General features: G+C 36.8%; 1 protein-coding gene across 2 annotated transcripts in view; it reads right to left on the reverse strand.

The window, feature by feature from the left end:
- Nucleotides 1-19,482, reverse strand: part of USP32 (ubiquitin specific peptidase 32) — a 217,456-nt gene that overhangs the window by 14,078 nt on the left and 183,896 nt on the right. For both annotated transcript variants that reach the window (XM_044248505.1, XM_044248506.1), the window contains exons 18-27: nt 19,082-19,163; nt 17,522-17,596; nt 16,917-17,055; nt 16,562-16,667; nt 14,935-15,108; nt 13,973-14,147; nt 13,142-13,293; nt 10,994-11,105; nt 9,668-9,879; nt 2,595-2,779 (exon numbers count right to left, since the gene is read on the reverse strand). In XM_044248505.1, coding sequence (XP_044104440.1) covers nt 2,595-2,779; nt 9,668-9,879; nt 10,994-11,105; nt 13,142-13,293; nt 13,973-14,147; nt 14,935-15,108; nt 16,562-16,667; nt 16,917-17,055; nt 17,522-17,596; nt 19,082-19,163 — 1,412 coding nt within the window. The remainder of the gene's footprint in view (nt 1-2,594; nt 2,780-9,667; nt 9,880-10,993; nt 11,106-13,141; nt 13,294-13,972; nt 14,148-14,934; nt 15,109-16,561; nt 16,668-16,916; nt 17,056-17,521; nt 17,597-19,081; nt 19,164-19,482) is intronic.

Raw genomic sequence — 19,482 nt, forward strand, 5'->3', positions numbered from 1 at the left:
AGAGTGCCTGATGTGGGGCATGACCCCGGGATCATGATCTGGACCCAAGGCAAATGCTTAAGTGACTAAGTCACCCAGGCCCCCAGGGACCGAAGAGAAATTCCTCATCACTGTCCTCAAATCCTCACTTTTCTCCTTGTCCAATGTCCCTCAAAATATTCTTTTATACAGATCCTCAATTCTAGGAATTTGTCCCTCTAATGTAAACATGCAAACTTACTGACATTAACGCTCACAAAAATGGAGAACTAGACAATGAAACCCCAGGTATCTGTCACCTGGCTATAATCATCATCAACTCTTGGGCACTTTTATTTCATCTATACCCTTACCTACCTCCATAAGATTCTTTTATTCCTTAAAAAAAAAAAAAACGATGCTAAAATATACATAAAATTTACCATTTGACCATTTTTAAGTATACAATTCACTAGCATCAAATACATTCACAATGTTGTGCAACCATCACCACTATTCATCTCAGGAATTTTTCATCTTCTGAAAGAGAACTCTGTACCCATCAAGCAATAATAATTCCCCTACAGCTCTTCTCCCAAATCTTGGTAACCTCTAATGGACTTTCTGTCTATGAATTTCCTACTTGAGATATCTTATAAAAGTTAAATCACACAGTATTTGTCCTTTTGTGTCTGGCTTATTTCACTTAGTATAACGTTTCCAAGGTACATCTATGCTGTAGTGTGTACGGGGAACTTCATTCCTTTTTATGGTTGGCGAATCCTCCATTGTATGGTACACCACATTTTGTTTATCCATTTGTCTGTTTATGAACATTTGGGCTCTTTCTACCTCTTGGTTATTGTGACCCATTAATTATTTTTGAAGGAAATTAGAGGCATTTTATCATTTTCATTAATATTTCAGTGTGTCATCTTTAAAAGGTCAACTCTTACTTTCTTTTTATTGCTCATAGAAGCACTTTTTTCTTACCTATTCTAACCTCCATGCCTTCATCTACACTATTCCACTAAAACAGCTTTTGCAAAGGTCACCAGACTGCCATTTTATCAAGTCCAGTGGTCAGTTCCAAGCCCCCTTCTCAATCTCTCTGCAGCACTCAAAATTGACCAGATCTTCCTTTAAACACTTCTTAACTTCTGGGACACGACCTACTCTTGATTTTCTTCTTACATTACTTGCTGTTCCTTCTCAATCTCTTTTGTTGTCCCTTTTCAACCTCTAAACGTTGGAAGGGATCAGGAATTAGATTGTGGGTGTCTTCTCTAATTCTTACTCCCTAATGATACCATCTGGTCTCAAGGCTTTAAATATCAACTATTTGCTGATGACACCTATGTTTCTAACTCTAGCAAAGGACACTTAATTCTATTTCCTACTTGAAAATATAACCTACATCTTGAATTTATCTTGATTCCTGTCATCTCTTGCCCAAACATACTCCTTTCTCAGTTTTCCCATTCAATAAGTGTTAACACCATTCGCAAACAAGTACTATGGCTGAAAACCAAGCTTGGATTTCTCTTTCCCTCATAGTCCATATCTAATTCATTAGCAAATCCTGGGAAAAGTCCTCATTTGGAAGTCCTTCAATTCAGTCAGACTTTTGCTTCAAATTTAATCTTGCCCTACTGTCATTTTGTTATTTGTTTTTTAAAGATTTTATTTATTTATTTGACAGAGATCACAAGTAGGCAGAGAGGCAGGCAGAGAAAGAGGGAGAGGCAGGTTCCCCGCCGAGCAGAGAGCCCGATTCGGCCTCGATCCCAGGACCCTGGGATCATGACCTGAGCCGAAGGCAGAGGTTTTAACCCACTGAGCCACCCAGGCGCCCTGCCTACTGTTGTTTTTACTAAGCACAACATTCCTCAACTAAATTCCTTATTATTTGCAGTTTTCCCTTAAGATTTATCCTTAAGCCTTACCCTAGTCATCAAAAAACCCCATACCATAACCTATCAGCAGAGAGAACTATTCAGTTAACACAGAAGCTGAGCTCTCACTTGCACTATGACAAGATAATAAACAGCAGTTCAGTTCAGATATAAGTAATGCATCATGATCCCAACAATTATTACAAATAAATATTATTTATGAATCCAAGAGAACACTGGTAGGAGGAATGGAAAGAAAACAGAAGATGTTTGTTTTCTTTACCTAAGACTTATGATATTATTCTGTGTTAAACTGACATAGTATGGAAACAATCTAACTGAATCATTTGTTATGGCATGGAAATTTTTTAGAGTTCATATATAGAAATGCACATTAGAGGATACAAATTTCCTGGTGAATTCATAGTCTCTAGTTTTGCAGTAACAGAAGTCAAGGATATTACCTGAAGGATTTAAAGCATTAGCAGGAGGGATTTTAGGTAAGAGATTAGAGAACGAAGGATTTTTAGACACTAGAATGTCTAGGTGATGAAAGGAAGCTGTATAGTCTCCTATTCAAAAGATCAAACCAAATGGTTGAATTATAGACTTTCTGGATGGTTGTTCAACAAGTGATTAACATAACATGGAAAGTATTCTATGGATCACACACAGTTCACAGAAATTCTTCTTCTTCTTGAGTTTGGAAACCACAGGTCTAGGCTGATCCCCTAAACTCACCAATCCTGAGCATGGTTACTGGCTTCCTGAGGTGGGAGTGGGCTGGCTAATCGAGACACTTGAATCCAAACCGCATCATACAAGTCCTTCTTCCGGGTATGCACGGTACATGGAACAATCAATGGCATTCCAAAGAGGCTGGGGCGATTCTTCTGAGATGAAAGGAAATACAGTTCTGTCCTCATCTGTATGTACAAACAAAAGAAGGCTGAGAAGACAGGCCTTTGATTCCTCCTTTTCATTTTTCTAAGACTGCCAGTAACAGACATCGTTATCATTTTCAAATTAGTCACTATCACACCTCCCCTTATTGATAGAACCATTTTTTATTAATATGAAGAGACTGGTGATTTAAAGTGGAGTCACTGACAGGTTGAGGTATTGCCAGTTTTAGAGCTGTTGTCTATCGAACAGAGATTTTCAGCATTTAATATTTTCAAACTAGTTTTCTCTGATAAATATTTCTCACACCTACTGAATCATACATAAAAACTAGTGATAGTTTCAGAGCTCAAGGCTTTTAAAAGCAATTAAAATCCTTTCTCATGGAAGTATGCCAGTAAACCAAAACTCCCTCAAAATGCAATTTTCTAGTAAGGCGTTGATAGCTGCTGTTAACAGCTTAATTCTCAAACTTTTGGAAAGGTACAAAACCCAGCCACTTAATGTTATAAAAACTTACGCATCTTCCTAAAAGTAGCTGAGTGACTTTAGTCTTTTTTTTTTAATTACATGATAAAAGGTTGTGCTCGCTTCGGCAGCACATATACATGATAAAAGGTACACTTTAAAAATATTTGCTTTTAGTAAGTAAAGGAGAGTTTTATGATTTCCTTAATATAGAGATACTACAAAGAAGTAGCTTGGAAATAGCTGCTTAATAAAACAAAAGTTTAATGTAATAGAAAGGTTGGCTAGAGTTCAGGATTACTGAAAAAAACTGCCTAGCAGGTGGCTGGGTGATGGACACTGGGGAGGATATGTGCTATGATGAGTGCTGTGAATTGTTTAAGACTGATGATTCATAGCCCTGTGCCCCTGAAACAAATAATACATTATATGTTAATTTTTTTAAAAAGCTGCCTAGAACTTACGACATTTAATTCTTATTTATTTGACAGACAGAGATCACAAATAGGCAGAGAGGCAGGCAGAGAGAGAGGAAGGGAAGCAGGCTCCCTGCTAAGCAGAGAGCCCGATGGGGGCCTCCATCTCAGGACCCTGGGATCATGACCTGAGCCTAAGGCAGAGGCTTTAAACCACTGAGCCACCAAGGCACCCCAGGGCATTTAATTCTTTAAGTATGGTCTCTGTGTAGTACTTACAGAAGCTAAATCAACAACTTAGAAACTTACTAAAGGTTATCTAGTTTCTAGAGGAAAAGACTTTCATTTCAGATTCTCAAGCATTTTATCTTGCCATTATTTATTTTTTTTAAGGAAAAGTTTTCAAAAGATTTTATTTTACTTTTTATTTTATTTATTTATTTGACAGAGGGAAATAGAGAGCACAAGCAGAGGGAGTGGCAGGCAGAGGGAGAAAAACAACAAAATTCCCGGCTGAGCAGGGAGCCTGATGCAGGACTCGATCCCAGGCCTCTGGGATCATGACCCGAGATAAAGGCAGCCACTTAACTGACTGAGCCACCTAGGTGCCCCTAAAGGATTTTTTTTTTTTTTTTAAGATTTTATTTATTTATTTGAGAGAGAGCATAAGCGAGGAGAAGGTCAGAGAGCGAAGCAGACTCCCCATAGGGCTGGGAGCCTGATGTGGGACTCGATCCCGGGACTCCAGGATCACGACCTGAGCCGAAGGCAGTCGTCCAACCACAACTGAGCCACCCAGGCGTCCCAAGGATTTTCTTTTTAAATAATCTCTACACCCAAAGTGGAGCTCAAATTTACAACCCTGAGATCAAGAGTTGCATGTGCCACCAAATGAGCCAGACAGGCACCCCTTGCCACTATTTATTTAAGCTTAGTTAAATAGATGATTCTAAGACCACATTTCATGTGTTGATGTTTTTAGAAGACTCAGAGAAATGTGGATAAATTCAGAACTATTTTAGAATTCAGAACTTTTAAAAACCTAAAAACGGGGATGTCTGGGTGGCTCAGTTGGTTAAGCCTCTGCCTTCGGCTCAGGTCATGATCCCAGGGTCCTGGGATGGAGCGCCGCATTGGGCTCCTTGTTCAGCAGGGAGCCTGCTTTTCTCTCTGCCTCTGCCTGCCGCTCTGCCTGCTTGTGTTCTCCCTCTCTCTCTCTCTCTGACAAATAAATAAATAACATCTTAAAAAAAAATAAAAATTAAAAAATTAAAAAAATAAAAACCTAAAAACATAGATTAGTTCTTCTCTACTTGAACTTCGCTATTCTTCCACTCTCAGCAGATGACTTACTTAACTAAGTAAGACTAAATGAGATCAGCTAAGCAATGATCTCTTTCCTCTACTCTTCTCAGTGTAACTCTTTTTTAAACCCACACAAAAATTTCATCCTCTTGAGGATAACTTCTCCCAATACCTTACAGAGATTCTGCTCAGTTTCCCCTGGGATAACGCTCCCACTTTCCTATACCAGAAATTCTCCTTTTGCTCTCTCCTAACAACTTTTCCTTTCAGCTGAAATAACTCATTTGACCTGACTATGCAAAGAACTTCCTCATTTTTTTACTAGGTTACACTGTGAAACTGTAGTTTTTACTTTTTGACTTCTCTAGCCCATGTAAACTACTTTTTTTTTCTTTTAAATTGACTTGCCCTTTAGCTGTCATGTCAATACTATTTTTCTATTTCTCCCTTTATTTTTTGAATATTGCTTATGTTGCCTTGCCTTATTCCTTTTCTTTTTGTACCTTGTAGAAGGGAATAGAAAAAAAAAAAAAAACAACCTACTTTCAAAGTAATTCAACCATGATAGCAATAAGGTCTGAAAGAAAGTGGCAGGGAAAATGAAGAAATGGTAAATTCAAGTACTTAAGTACTTTGAAAGAAGAAATTAAAGGGCACAGTGATATATGAATATAAGTTAGAAGAAAAGGGGGGAAAAACCTAAGAACACTCCCAGCCATTAGCTTTAGCATGGAAGAATAATGTTGCCTTTCACAAAAATGATAGGAAAAAGAACCTGACTTGAGACAGACAGATGGTAAAATCAAATTTAGGCATTCCCAAAGCAGCTGTCTAGATCATGAAGGTAACTGGAAACAGGAAACTAGTTAAATACGAAAATTAAGAGCTGACAATGTGGCTTTATGGCCCAATAATTATGAAAACCTATACATAATGCTTTAGCATTTACCAAGCAATTATATAACATATACATGATAATTGAAGAGAGATGTTTTCCAAGAAAGACTGAAAAAAAAAAAAAGTACATCAGAGTTCTTAATTTATGATCTGATAACATTTGGTAAAAAAGACAGGGAAATACAAGGATCAATTATTTTAGCTGATGGGACCAGTTGGAGCCAGGCTTAAAGACAATTCCAAGTCATAAATGGATCCTTTCTCTGTCTACTCATACAATCCTGGTCCACAGAATGTTATCCATGTGGTCAGAAACTCACTTTAAGTCAAGAGTTACTAATTCAAAAGGGAAGAAAAGTACATTTTTAAAGAATTATCAGAAAGCAAACAGCTGTATAATTACCACTCAGGTCATGACCCAATACAGCCAGCACTCTAATTTAGCTTCCTTCTGCTTTCTCTAAATCCAAATTCTTACTTCCTTCTAAAGTTAGCAGTTTGGGGGCACCTGGGTGGCTCAGTTGGTTAAATGTCTGACTCTTGATTTTGGCTCAGGTCATGGTCTCAGGATCATGAGACTGAGCCCCACATTGGGCTCTGCACTGGGTGTGGAGCCTGCTTGGGATTCTCTCTCCCTCTCCCTCTATCCCTCTGGCCCTGCTCATGCACTTTCTCTATTAAATAAGTAAAAAAAAGAAAGTTTACAATTTTTCTGCATTTTATGGTAGTCAATTATTCTTTACTTTTTAAATTTTGTAGTCTATGCATAAAAGATAGTCAATTTCATTTTCCCTGTTTCTGAAGTTTTTGTTTTTTTAAAAATCATGTAATTTATATTTGTGTCTGGTTTCTTTCCCAGAACATTATGTTTACGATGTTTCATTTATGTTGAATGTAACTCTTAAGTCCATTCATTTTCACTGCTGTACAATATTCTATTACATGAATATGTCTCAACTTGTTATCCCTTCCACTACTAATGGATATATATATATATATATATATATATAATTTTTTTTTTTTAAGATTTATTTATTTTAGAGAGAAAGAGCAAGAGCAAGCGAGGGTGAGTAGGGTGAGGGGCAGAGGGAGATGGAGAGAATCTCAAGCAGACTCTCCTCTGAGTTTGCAGTCCAATGCAGGGCTCAATTTCAAGACCCTGAGGTCATGACCTGAGCTGAAATGAAGAGTCCAATGCTTAACCAACTGAGACACCCAGGTGCCCCAACTAATGGACATTTAATGTTTTCATTTTTCTTTTTAGCTTTGGGCTATTACAGATAATGCTATTACCTGAATGAATATTCTTGTATATATCTCCTGGTATACATGTCTGTTTTTAGATGCTTAAAAAGAGGATTTATCTTTAACTAGATAACTATTTTCTAAAAGAGCTATATTAATTTATACTTTTAATAACAGAGTATGAGAGTCCCTGTTACTCAAATATCCTTACCAATGCCATCCATCTGTTTAATCTTAGCTCTTCTGGTGGATGTGCACTGATATGCAATGTGACTTTAATTTGCATTCCCCTGGTTTGTAGTGTGGCTGATCACTTTTTGATATGGTTACTGGCTATCTGAATATCCTTTCTGTGAAGTGCCTATTTAAGTATCAACCATTTTTTATGGAACTGCTTTTTTCTTTTTTCTTTCTTTTTTTTTTTTTTAAAGTTTTATTTATTTATTTGACAGAGAGAGATCACAAGGCAGAGAGAGAGAGAGGAGGAAGCAGGCTCCCTGCTGAGCAGAGAGCCCGATGCGGGACTCGATCCCAGGATCCTGAGATCATGACCTGAGCCGAAGGCAGCGGCTTAACCCACTGAGCCACCCAGGCGCCCTGGAACTGCTTTTTTCTTAATAATTTATGTAAGTCCTTTGTATTTTCTGGATTGAGCCCTTTGGCGGTTATAGGCATTACAAACATCTTCTACTCCAAGGCTTGTCTTTTTACTCTCTTAACGGTGTCTTTTGATGGAACTAAAGTTCTTAATTTTAATAATATCCAACTTGTTAATCTTTTCCTTTATGGTTAGTGTTTTTTTTTTTTTTTTAAGATTTTATTTATTTATTTGACAGACAGAGATCACAAGTAGGCAGAGAGGCAGGCAGACAGAGAGGAGGAAGCAGGCTCCCCACTGAGCAGAGAGCCCGATGTGGGGCTCGATCCCAGGACCCTGGGATCATGACCCGAGCCGAAGGCAGAGGCCTTAACCCACTGAGCCACCCAGGCGCCCTATTTAAGCGGCCTTTCCCTACATCAAGGTCAATGTATTCACCTTTATTATCTTCTGGGCATTGTTTTATTGTTTTGCTTTCATATTTAGTTCTATAGCCTACCTGGAATTGAACACGGTGTAGTGAGAGAGACTGAGAAAACTGTCTTTCTCTCATTTATCTTCAATGCCATCTTTGTCATAAATCAAGTGTTCATACGTTTGTGAACCTGATTCTGGGCTATTCCAGTTCACTGGTCTACTTGTCTTTTCTCACACCAATATCACAATGTCTTAAGTACTGTAGTGTTATAAAATTACAGTTATCTGGCAGCTCAATTCCTCATGCTTTATTTTTCTTCAAGAATATTTTGGTTATTTTGGTGCTTTGTACTTCCACTTTTTTTTTTTTTAAACTAAGCTCTACGCCCAACATGGGGCTTAAACTCAAGACCCCAAGATCAAGAGTTGCATGCTCTACCGACTAAGCCAGCTAGGCACCCCTGTACTTCGATTTTAGATTCAGCTTATCGAGTTATACATACACAATCATCTATACACAGAGTTAGAATTTTCATTGAGATTGTGCGCTGAATCTGTAGATCACTTTGTGGAGAACTGGTATCTTTGAAATATTGGGCCTTCTAATCCATGAACATGGTCTAGTCCTTCAAATATTTGAGTCTTTTAAAATTTTTGTCAATATTTATTGTTTTCCATATAGATGCCTTATATGTCTATCATAGTTTATTTATAGGTACTTAAATTTTTTTCATACTATGACAAATGATGTCTATAGTGGATTGAATGGTGGCTCCCCAAAAGATATGTCTACATCCTAACTCCCCTGAACTTGTGAATGTGACCCTATTTGGCAAAATAGTTTTTGCAAATGTAATTAAGTTGAGGCTCTTGAGGTTGAGAAGTCCTCACATCTGGATTATCTGGATGGCCTCTCAATCTAATGACAAGTGTTCTTATCAGTAAATCTTATTAGTGAAAAGCAAAGAGAGAAGGAGAAGACCATGCAAAGAAGAAGGCACAGATTGGAGTTAAGAAATGCCTACGGAAGCTGGAAGAGACAAGGAAGGATTCTCCCCTAAAGCCTTTGGAGGGAGCATGGCCCTGTTGATTTCAGACACCTTGATTTTAGACTTCGGCCTTTAGAACTATGTATGAAAGAATAAATTTCTGTTGCTTTAATAACCAAAAATTTGTGCTAATTTTTTATAGCAGTCCTAGGAAACAACTTGTTTTACCCAAGAACATCCTTGTTTCTCTCCAACCAACCAACCAATCTCCACAGGTATCCACACTAACGTGGCGGAGAAGGTATACATGCATTTGTAACATAGGAGACAGAAACCGTTAAAAGAAAGTAGTATTCTGATGTGCCAGCTATCCTCTTGCTGTTTAATATGAGTGAAGAATGTCATTTCATACACAGGTCAGCATGTGTGATACCAAATCCCGGCTCTAATCACATACAGTATCATCATAATACATTGAAAGTGAACATAGTGAAGATGCTCTAAAGACAGAAAGTGGCTATGTTTCACAAATGACACTGGCAAGACCAGCAATAACTTGCCTAACATTAAACTAACCATTTTTCGGTGGACTGCAATGATGTAGCCTGTAAAGGAATTGTCAGGAAGAGATGGCATATGACCATTCACCATTCCATTTGTGAAGTTCTTCTCAGTTCCACATGGCACAACAGTGTTTGGCATTCCATTGGGTATGAATATTGGTCGGGGTAAGTCCCCATTGGTGGTTAGAGTGAACATTCCATTTGTAGATGGGGAAGAGGAGAAATCTACAAATTCAAAGATAAGTACAGCATCATAAGCCTCTGGTGCCTTCACCTTTGCTCTTTTCTCAAATAATGTGGGGACCCAGACCAATGTAGTAGATTCTCTTTTAGCAAAGGATGGGGAGAAACCGTAATTCAAATAATAATTCTAGATTGGAAGATTTTAATTTCAGATTCTACTTCTATAACTCACATTTAAGACTAAATAACAAACCAAGAGTAACTGCTGGAAAGTTTTCTGAAAAGTTTAAGTAAAATTTTTCAAAGAACCTCGATCAGCACCATATTGTGGCATGCAAACAGTTCTCTCTTATCTTCTTCTTTCTCTACAAATTCATTTCTCCATTCTCTTCAAAATGCTTAGTTGAATACAGTAGTCTCTAGCTAGATGTTGCCTTTTTTGTAATCTTTTTAATAAAGTACTTTATTTTTTAGAGCCACTTTATGTATATAGCAAACTAAAGAGGAAGGGTACACAGATTTCCCATATGCCCTTTGTTCCCACAAATGCAAAGCCTTCCCCATTAGCAACACCTCACCAGCCAAAGGGATATATTTGTTACAAACGATGATGAAAAATACTTTTAAAATTTAAATTAAATTAAAAATGCATTTGTTTCAGTCTCAACAGTGCTCAACATTCCATGTGACCAGTGGATATTCTATTGGATGGAAAAGGTTATAGGACAAACAATACTATATGGTCAAAAAGACTAAGATAATTGTATCAAATCACATGCAATATTAAATAAACAGTAATTCTTTTTTTATTTCCCATCCCAACCCTAAAACAGATTCTTTTTCAGTTGTGTTTATGGTTTTATTTTCTGATAGTACATATCTCTTACACCATCTATTGCCATGTTAGTGTCAGATAAAAAGAATTAAGAAATCTGAATTCCAGCGGAAGATTTAGTTAACCATCTACCTGTCACTTGTATTGCCTGAATTTTAGGCTCTTCATCCAAAAAATGAGGAATTTGAGCCAAAAGATCATCAAGGTTTCCATCAGGCTCCAAAGTTTTTTTGCCCAAATATCTTTAGCTCAAACAAATACAAGCTTTTAGGCCAATATTTAAAGCTAAAATCACAAGAGGGAGCTCTAGTTCTATCTTACCTGTCTGTAGTGGACTAGAAGCTGAAATTGGAGATCCAGGAATGGGGATTTCAAATGCACACAAAAACCCACTCACTGAGAGCCGTACTTTTTGGTTGTCCTGAGGGAAATTCTACAGAAAAAAAGGTAAGATGAGAAGGGGAAATTTTTCAGATAAATGGAAAATCATTCTCTCTGATACATGCAAGCTAATGTTTTAGATGCTTTGACCAATAAAACAAACAAAAAGACAATCATTCTTCTCAAACAACTAAAAGATGAAAGCTTGGTCAACTGGCTTAAAACTAACCTTACTGACAAAAAGCATTATCCCTTTCCATAAGAAAGAAGTATGTTGTGCATAACTGGCTCCTTAAGATTGGTCCCTCATTTCAAGCATCTAAACCCCAAACTCAGAGAGCTCTCACCTTTGCTTTACACATGAGAAAAACATTAATTAGATGAGTTCGTTAAGAAAGCCCAAAGATAAATGTTAATAATACTAATGGTAGGAGCTCAATTCAGGGTAGGCAACATACTTATTATTTTATTGAAAAACGTTTTAAGCTTATTTTATTTAAATTCAATTAGTTGGGCACCTGGGTGGCTCAGTCAGTTAAGCGTCTGCCTTTCACTCAGGTCATGATCCTGGAGTCCCAGGATCATGTCCTACATTGGGCTCCCTGCTCAGCAGGGAGACTGCTTCTCCCTCTGCTCTTCAACCCCCCTTGTGCCCTCTCTAGCTTCCTCTTTCTTAAATCATGAATACAATCTTGCAATAAAAAAACAAACAAACAAACAAATACATTCCATTAGTTAGCATACAGTGTAGCATTAGTTTCAGATGCAGAGTTCAGTTATTCATCCACTGTGCATTATACCACATGTCCTCCTAATGCTCGATACTCAGTTACTCCACCCCCACCCACCTATATTTATTTATTTTTTTGTTTTGAGGTTTTTTTTTTCTTGAAAGATTTTATTTGACTGAGAGATCACAAGTAGGTAGAGAGGCAGGCAGAGAGGTGGGGGAAGCAGGCTCTCCACTGAGCAGAGAGCCTGACTCGGGGCTCAATCCCAGGACCCTGAGATTATGATCTGAGCCGAAGGCAGAGGCCCAACCCACTGAGCCACCCAGGTGCCCTTGTTTCAAGTTTTTATTTATTTATTTAAAATTTTTTATTTATTTGACAGACCGAGATCACAAGCAGACAGAGAGGCAGGCAGAGAGAGAGGGGGAAGCAGGCTCCCTTCTGAGTGGAGAACCCGATGTGGGGCTCGATCCCAGGACCCTGAGATCATGACCTGAGTTGAAGGCAGAGGCTTTAACCCACTGAGCCACCCAGGGGCCCCTCAAGTTTTCATTTAAATTCTAGTTTGTTAACATATGGTGTATATTAGTTTTAGGCAATATATATATTATATATATAGGCAATATATATATGTATCCACATTATATATAATATATATATAATATATTTATTAAATTGCTTATTTTTTCCAGCAGGTATGCAGAAAGAACTGATTTATGTCATTTGCCTTTGCTCCCTAACTTAGTGTATTGAAAGGCCAGGTGTATATATTAATAAAGAAATAAGAAAAGAACACATTTATAACTATGTATTTTAACCTAGGAAGAATTCTAGTGAGCATGGTAATATAGGAGGACCATAAAGTGTAGCAGCAGTAGTCACTAGGTTAATTCTATACGTCAGTGACATAGCTAGATTACTCCATTTGGATAGCACTGGACTTACATGTTTCTCTTTTTTAAAAATGCCACTACCATTATTAATTTTTTATGCTGGTAGATAACCTTTTTTTAAATTTCTGGAATGGGAAGCTTGAGAAATTTTTTTATTCAGTCTCTGTAGCATTTTAGTATCTCCTTCAGACATTAATTGACCAAACTGTGATTTTTTTCTTAATTTAAAAGATTTTATTTATCTGAGAGAGCGAGAGCAGGGAGAAAAGCAGAGGAAGAGGGAACAGACTCCCTGCTGAGCAAGGAGATGGCCTCGGAGCTTGATCCCAAGACCCCGAGATCATGACCTAAGCTAAAATCAAGAGTTAGCCACCCAAGTGACTGAGCCATCCAGGTGCCCCGAGAAAACTATGATCTTGGAAGGATGGAATCAAGGTTTTCTTAGAAAGAACAGTTAATATTACCTTTATGTTAGAACCATGTACTTCTGCCAGAAGGATTTGTTCTGATTTAAGCCCACAGAGATCGCTCAGCTGTTTTTTTAAACCTGTGTATTTTTCATCCATATTCAATCGTAGTCCGTATCGTACAGGGGTAGTACCATCCAGCTTAATAACTAGTAAAGGAAAAACATCTTTTATCAGTAAAATACAGGTTTCACTGAAAGCTTTCGTGTGTGTGTGTGTGTGTGTGTGTGTGTGACTTGGAAATGGCAAATATTTCAGTCTAGAATTTTTAAAAAAAATATGTTATTTATTATTTATTTGAGAGAGAGAAACACACAGAACATGAGCAGGGGGAAGAACAGAGGGAAAGACAGAAGCAGACCCTCTGTTTAGCAGTGAGCCCAGAGTGGGGCTCGATCCCAGGACCCTGGGATCATGACCTGAGCTGAAGGTAGACGCTTAACCGACTAAGCCACCCAGGTGCCCCTCAGTCTAGAATTTTTATTTTATATGTAAATTACAATAGATGGTACTTAGGGATGATGTTTAGTGCAATCATTATTTTTTGATGTTCATCTGCTATAGATTTATGAATGGCCTTGCAAGATTTTAAAGAGTTTCTGGCATGTTTGAAGCTAATAGAGGAATCGATGGGTACAAGGTTTGGACCCCTATTCCAGGTCTTTCAAACCACAAATTATTCTTAAAATTAGATTGCTAGATTATAACATGCTGACCAATTTTTATGAGAATGCATTATAAAGAAATGACTATACTTACAAACTCAGGTTACCTGAATAAGGTAAAAGACATTGAAGTTAAGTAATTTTTCAGAACTTTGTGACCTACCTGTTATTTCTAAGTGCATATAACTGTCCATTGGTAGTGGCAAAGACAAAAAATTGAAAGGGTCAAATCGGACACTTATATGCCCACATGTCTTGCATCTGACTTGGGACCTCAGCTGCCCATGGAACAAATCTACAACAATTGATCTATTCCTTCTCAGATGGTTGTCCCAGGCCTAGCAAGGAAAAAAATCAGAGAACTTTTTTTTTTCTAAAATCCAAAAGATAATTATTTCTACACAAATTCAAATAAACTGGCTAAATCTATTAGGTTTAAATGTCAAGAATATAATCCTCTGAAGCTAATGTAACATGGTATATCAACTATACTCCAATAAAAAAAATAATCCTTAGTCTTCATTTGTATTGCATGGAGCACTGGGTATGGTGCACAAACAATGAATTTTGGAACACTGAAAAAAAAATTAAATTAAAAAAAATGGAAGCTTTCTGCCTGTAAATTTACAGTACAGATATGTAATTTAAAATGTACCATCTACTAAGATAGTACAGAAAACCAGTTCTTTTTGTTCAACCTACATAATAAATACAGATGGGAAATCCTATTTTTTTTGTTCTTACCATGGTGACAACGGTGAGTATTAAAGTTCTCTGTCCATTAAAGGTAGATAAAACATGCCTATTGGTGACTATCACATTATTTTAGCAAGTAAGGGGACTCCCAAGTTCTAAATGATTATTCCTACATTTTTTCCCAAAAGTTTACAATGTAAAAAGGCGACATTCTAAAACTTGCATTAAAGATGCTTTGTTTTGGTGTTACTGAGTAAGAATTAAACAGAGAAATATAAATTCCTTCAGTTTCACAGTAAAATTCTAATCACAGAATAGTTTAATTAAATTAAATGTTAATAGTTTAACTAGCATTTCAGTTGTGTGACACATGTTTGTGACCAGAGCATCTGATCTATTGCTTACATTAGAAATTCAAAACCGACAAACCTCTGCAGCTACTTCCCAGTCTGGTCGGCCATCGCTGTCCTTCAATTCCACATATGGCTTCTCATGGACTCGGTTGAGATCTTCATGAAGACCATCCAAGAGAAAAGCCAGAAGTTCTTGGGAATCTTGCTGCTGGAACCCATTAAACCTGGGAGCATATTTTGCTATGGTCCACTATAAATATAACAGGAATCAAACTCATTATGAACATGCCCCATAATTCATTCAGCGGCATTATGAGAAGGTAAATAATATTTAGTCTGCGTTGATTTCAGCAAATATATTTTGAATAATCATGAAATCTTTCTAGTCTTAATCTCAAATGACAAGGAAAAAAAGGTATTTTGGCCAATACTGTGTTCCAGTTCAGTATCATATAAGCAAATAGTTAGGTACCCAGATATTATTTAAGACACACAGGACAGAAATACTAAAATAGCATTTGCTCTCATTGAAAAAGTGTTTTCTTTTATGGTTAACTTTTTTAGTCTTGTATCCTAACTTTTATTATTGGAGGCAGAATAGCCTGTTTAAATGTGAGGACTTACTTACTAGCTTATAATCTTGGGCAAGCTATTTAACTGCCCTGGGCCTTAGTTTCCTAAGCCATAAAATGAGGATAATAGTATTGCTTTATATTTTATATTTAGGACTATTCAGAAGATTAACTGAGTTAATAGACATAAAGTAATTAGAGTAATGCTTGGAAGTGGTTAAGAAGTCACATTTTTAGCTATAATGATTATTAATTTTTAATCTAAAAAGTTTTTGTATTGTTTTTAAATAAAGATAAAAAATAATCCTAAAAAATCATCGTAACTTCACTACATATAAAATTTGTATCCATGGACTTCAGTAATTACATTCTTTCTGGCTCCTATTTTTAATTAATTTATTTTTTAATTTGGCTCTACGCCCAGTGTGGAGCCCAATGTGGGACTTAAACTCCATCACCCTGAGGTCAAGACCTGAGCTGAGATCAAGAGTTGAATGCTTAATCCACTGAGCCACCCAGGCATCCCTCTTGCTCCTTTTTAAAATTCTATAGATGGGGGGGCCTGGATGACTCAGTTGGTTAAGTGTCTGCCTTTGGCTCAAGTTATGATTCCAGGGTCTTTGGATCGAGCCCAGGGAGCCTGCTTTTCCTTCTCCCTCTGCTTGCTGCTCCTCCTGCTTGTGCTCTCTGGCTCTCTCTCCCTCTGTGTCAAATAAATAAATAAAATTTTTAAAAAAATTCTATAGATAGAACTAATTACCTTAGTAACATTAAAAAGTGTACTGAGTATCATTTATTAGGCTCAGAGGTATACCTTGCAGTTAGAATACTACTAACAGTGAAGGACTAACAAAGGAAGATTTCCTATGTATACAAGATATTTGATAAATTAGTAAACTGAATGACAACCCAAATGTAGACTATGACTTTGATCACTTCCTAACACTACATCTACAGCAGTATTTTGCATACATCTGAACAAGTAAAGCATCTGACATCCAGTTTATTCTCATGAAAGATCCAGAACACATTACTAAAACTAAAAAGCTAAACATAAAAAGCATGTAGAAAAAAATCAGTTACTTAAACAACTGCTTAGGACTTAATACTTCAGTATTTTAATCTGCTTACCCGAAGCTTTAATGGGGCAACATTCTTCTGAGTTCCACTCCAAAGTTCCTGTACTAAATCCCCATAGCATTTAGCCATATGGCCCTTCATACCAATAGGATTTGTCCTAGAAGTTTGAGAGGAAAATTTGTTGCCAAACAGTCTCATAAATCACAATCACATGGGGACAAAAATGTCTAGCATCTATTTTTCTCACAAATTTCTTTTTAAAATGAGAGAAGTATCCCTTGCCCCTTATTTCATATTAAATAGGGCAAATAAGACTTTTCTCCCCCAGGGTTTAGAAGAGGAGATTTAAGTGACAGTGGGTTCATATCAAAGTCATAAAAGAGGGCAATGAACCAAGAAATATTACCTGTTGAGTTCATAAAGATGTCTCCCTGAGATAAAATACTGCGTCAGTGGCTGTGTGTTACTAACACACTGGATGCTTGAGTTCATGAAGCAAGTGTTTCCCAGGTTACTCAGACCAGTGGCTCCTTTTTCTGTGGGAACTAGAACAAACAATATGAGAAGGAAGCCTAACTATAGAAAGATGTCACAGGCAGACCAAACAGTTACTTGTATTTGATGCAATGATTTTTATAATGTTTTTTAATCAGCTAAATGGAGCTAATACTTCTTTATCCGGTCTTGGAATGCTGAAGTAGAGGTTTTTCACAGAGTATCACTGGCGATCATGGTAATAATCTAAGCTCATTTGTGATCTAAAATTAGCTATGATTCTCTTTAATTGCTATGACAGATTTTTACAATTCAAACAATTCTCTCCCAGTATTAAGTCTTTAAAAATATATATAAATTATGTAATTGCCAAGGTTAGAAAAAAAATGTGATGCTCCAGGAAAAAAAAAAAGAGGTTCTAATCACTTTTGAACTAGAAAGCCAAAAGTTGTTAACACTTCAATAGTTTAGTAATTTTAAGATAATTTCTTTAGAAATAATTAACCAGAGACTTACCCTTGTGTCTATCTATTTTACTACTGTTTGCTATAAACGACATTTCCTCAGGCCAACTCATATCTTTGTTGCGAACTGGAAAGACAGAGAGAGGAATGTGTTAATTTCTTACCCATTCAAATCAATTGCTTCTGTCTTTTTTTTTAAAGAAAGATTTTTATGTCTAAATCAGAAACTGAAAAAAAATGAGCTAATTTTAGTAACTGATTCTGAAACCATTCTAACTCTTTATACTGGGGGCTTTATAGTCACTTGATTCGAATTCAATGGTAAGCTATTCCCTCAACTGCCTACCTGAATCAAAATTATACTCAAACATCTATAGAAGTAATTAAAGCTCTTAAACTTAATGCATAAGAATTATCACAATTCCGAGAAAGACAACTATCATATGATCTCCCTGATATGAGGAAGTGGTGATGCAACATGGGGGCTTAAGTGGGTAGGAGAAGAATCCATGAAACAAGATGGGATAGGGAGGGAGACAAACCATAAGTGACTCTTAATCTCACGAAACAAACTGTGGGTTGCTGGGGGGAGGGGGGTTGGGAGAAGGGGGGTAGGGTTATGGACATTGGCGAGGGTATGTGCTTTTGGGTAAATTGGAAGGGGAGGTGAACCATGAGAGACTATGGACTCTGAAAAACAATCTGAGGGGTTTGAAGTGGTGGGGGGGGGTGGGAGGTTGGGGTACCAGGTGGTGGGTATTATAGAGGGCATGGCTTGCATGGAGCACTGGGTGTGGTGAAAAAATAATGAATACTGTTTTTCTGAAAATAAATAAATTGGGAAAAAAAAAGAATTATCACAATTCCTTCTTAAATTATGACAACTGTCAGAGTAATTTATTTTAATACAAAGGCAGCCTGCAATGTTTCCAAAAACCTGGAAAGGAAAAAATATGTTTTTTTTGTTTTTGTTTTTGTTTTTTAAAGATTTTATTTATTTATTTGACAGAGAGAGATTACAAGTAGGCAGAGAGTCAGGCAGAGAGAGAGGGAGAGAGAGGAGGAGGCAGGCTCCCTGCTGAGCAGAGAGCCCGATGCGGGACTCGATCCCAGGACCCTGAGATCATGACCTGAGCCGAAGGCAGCGGCTTAACCCACTGAGCCACCCAGGCGCCCGTAAAAAATATGTTTTAAGTTTTCACTGACATGCCCATGCCAGTGTGTAGATCTATGTGTGAGTATACAAGTAAGTTCTGTTGGTGAGTGACCAGTATTGATGACTAATGAAAGCCTCTGCCACTAACTATGCCAGAGAGTTAGTTTTCTTACTCAAACTCAAAAGGTAGCTTGAAATTTTGTAAACTTATAACGGAATTCACTTGTTTCTACCTAATGTTTCTATTATTTGCCAACCAACGAATGCAGATATTATTTTTCTTTTAAAGCAATTTACATAGTATGTAGGGTTACATAAGAGCTTAATGGTTTTTCTTACTATAAAGAATATAATGATCAAGTAATAGCCAGAAAAATTATAAAGTAGATTATTAGTATCTAAATCTTTAAATTCTTCCCCTAAAATCTAATATAGATGCATGCTTCCATCTTATACCTTCAATTACTAGATGCTGCTCATCTTGGATTTTCAAATATTCCAACCTATGATCTTCATCATCCAGAAGTGTAAGGTAATTCTGTGCATGGAGGAAGAAATGTTTTTGTTAATTTGATTACTAAATTTAAAACAGAAAAGGAAGTAAAAATGAATGATAATTAAAAATTTAAACATGTCCATGTAGTTCCATAACTCCTGTGAAAGATACCTGACATATTATAGTTGTTCAGAAATATTTACAATTTAGGTGGCAAAATGAGAGAAAAACAATATCTAAGTCATAAACAAATACTCTGTCTCTAAAACAAAATTATAACAGAATTTTGGGGAGATGAGAAGACTCATCACACACCAAACCAAAATTCACTGAGATTTAGATTTTCTGAAGCACTTGCACT

The sequence above is a fragment of the Neovison vison genome, chromosome 5, assembly GCF_020171115.1.
Source record: "Neovison vison isolate M4711 chromosome 5, ASM_NN_V1, whole genome shotgun sequence".
NCBI lineage: Eukaryota > Metazoa > Chordata > Mammalia > Carnivora > Mustelidae > Neogale > Neogale vison.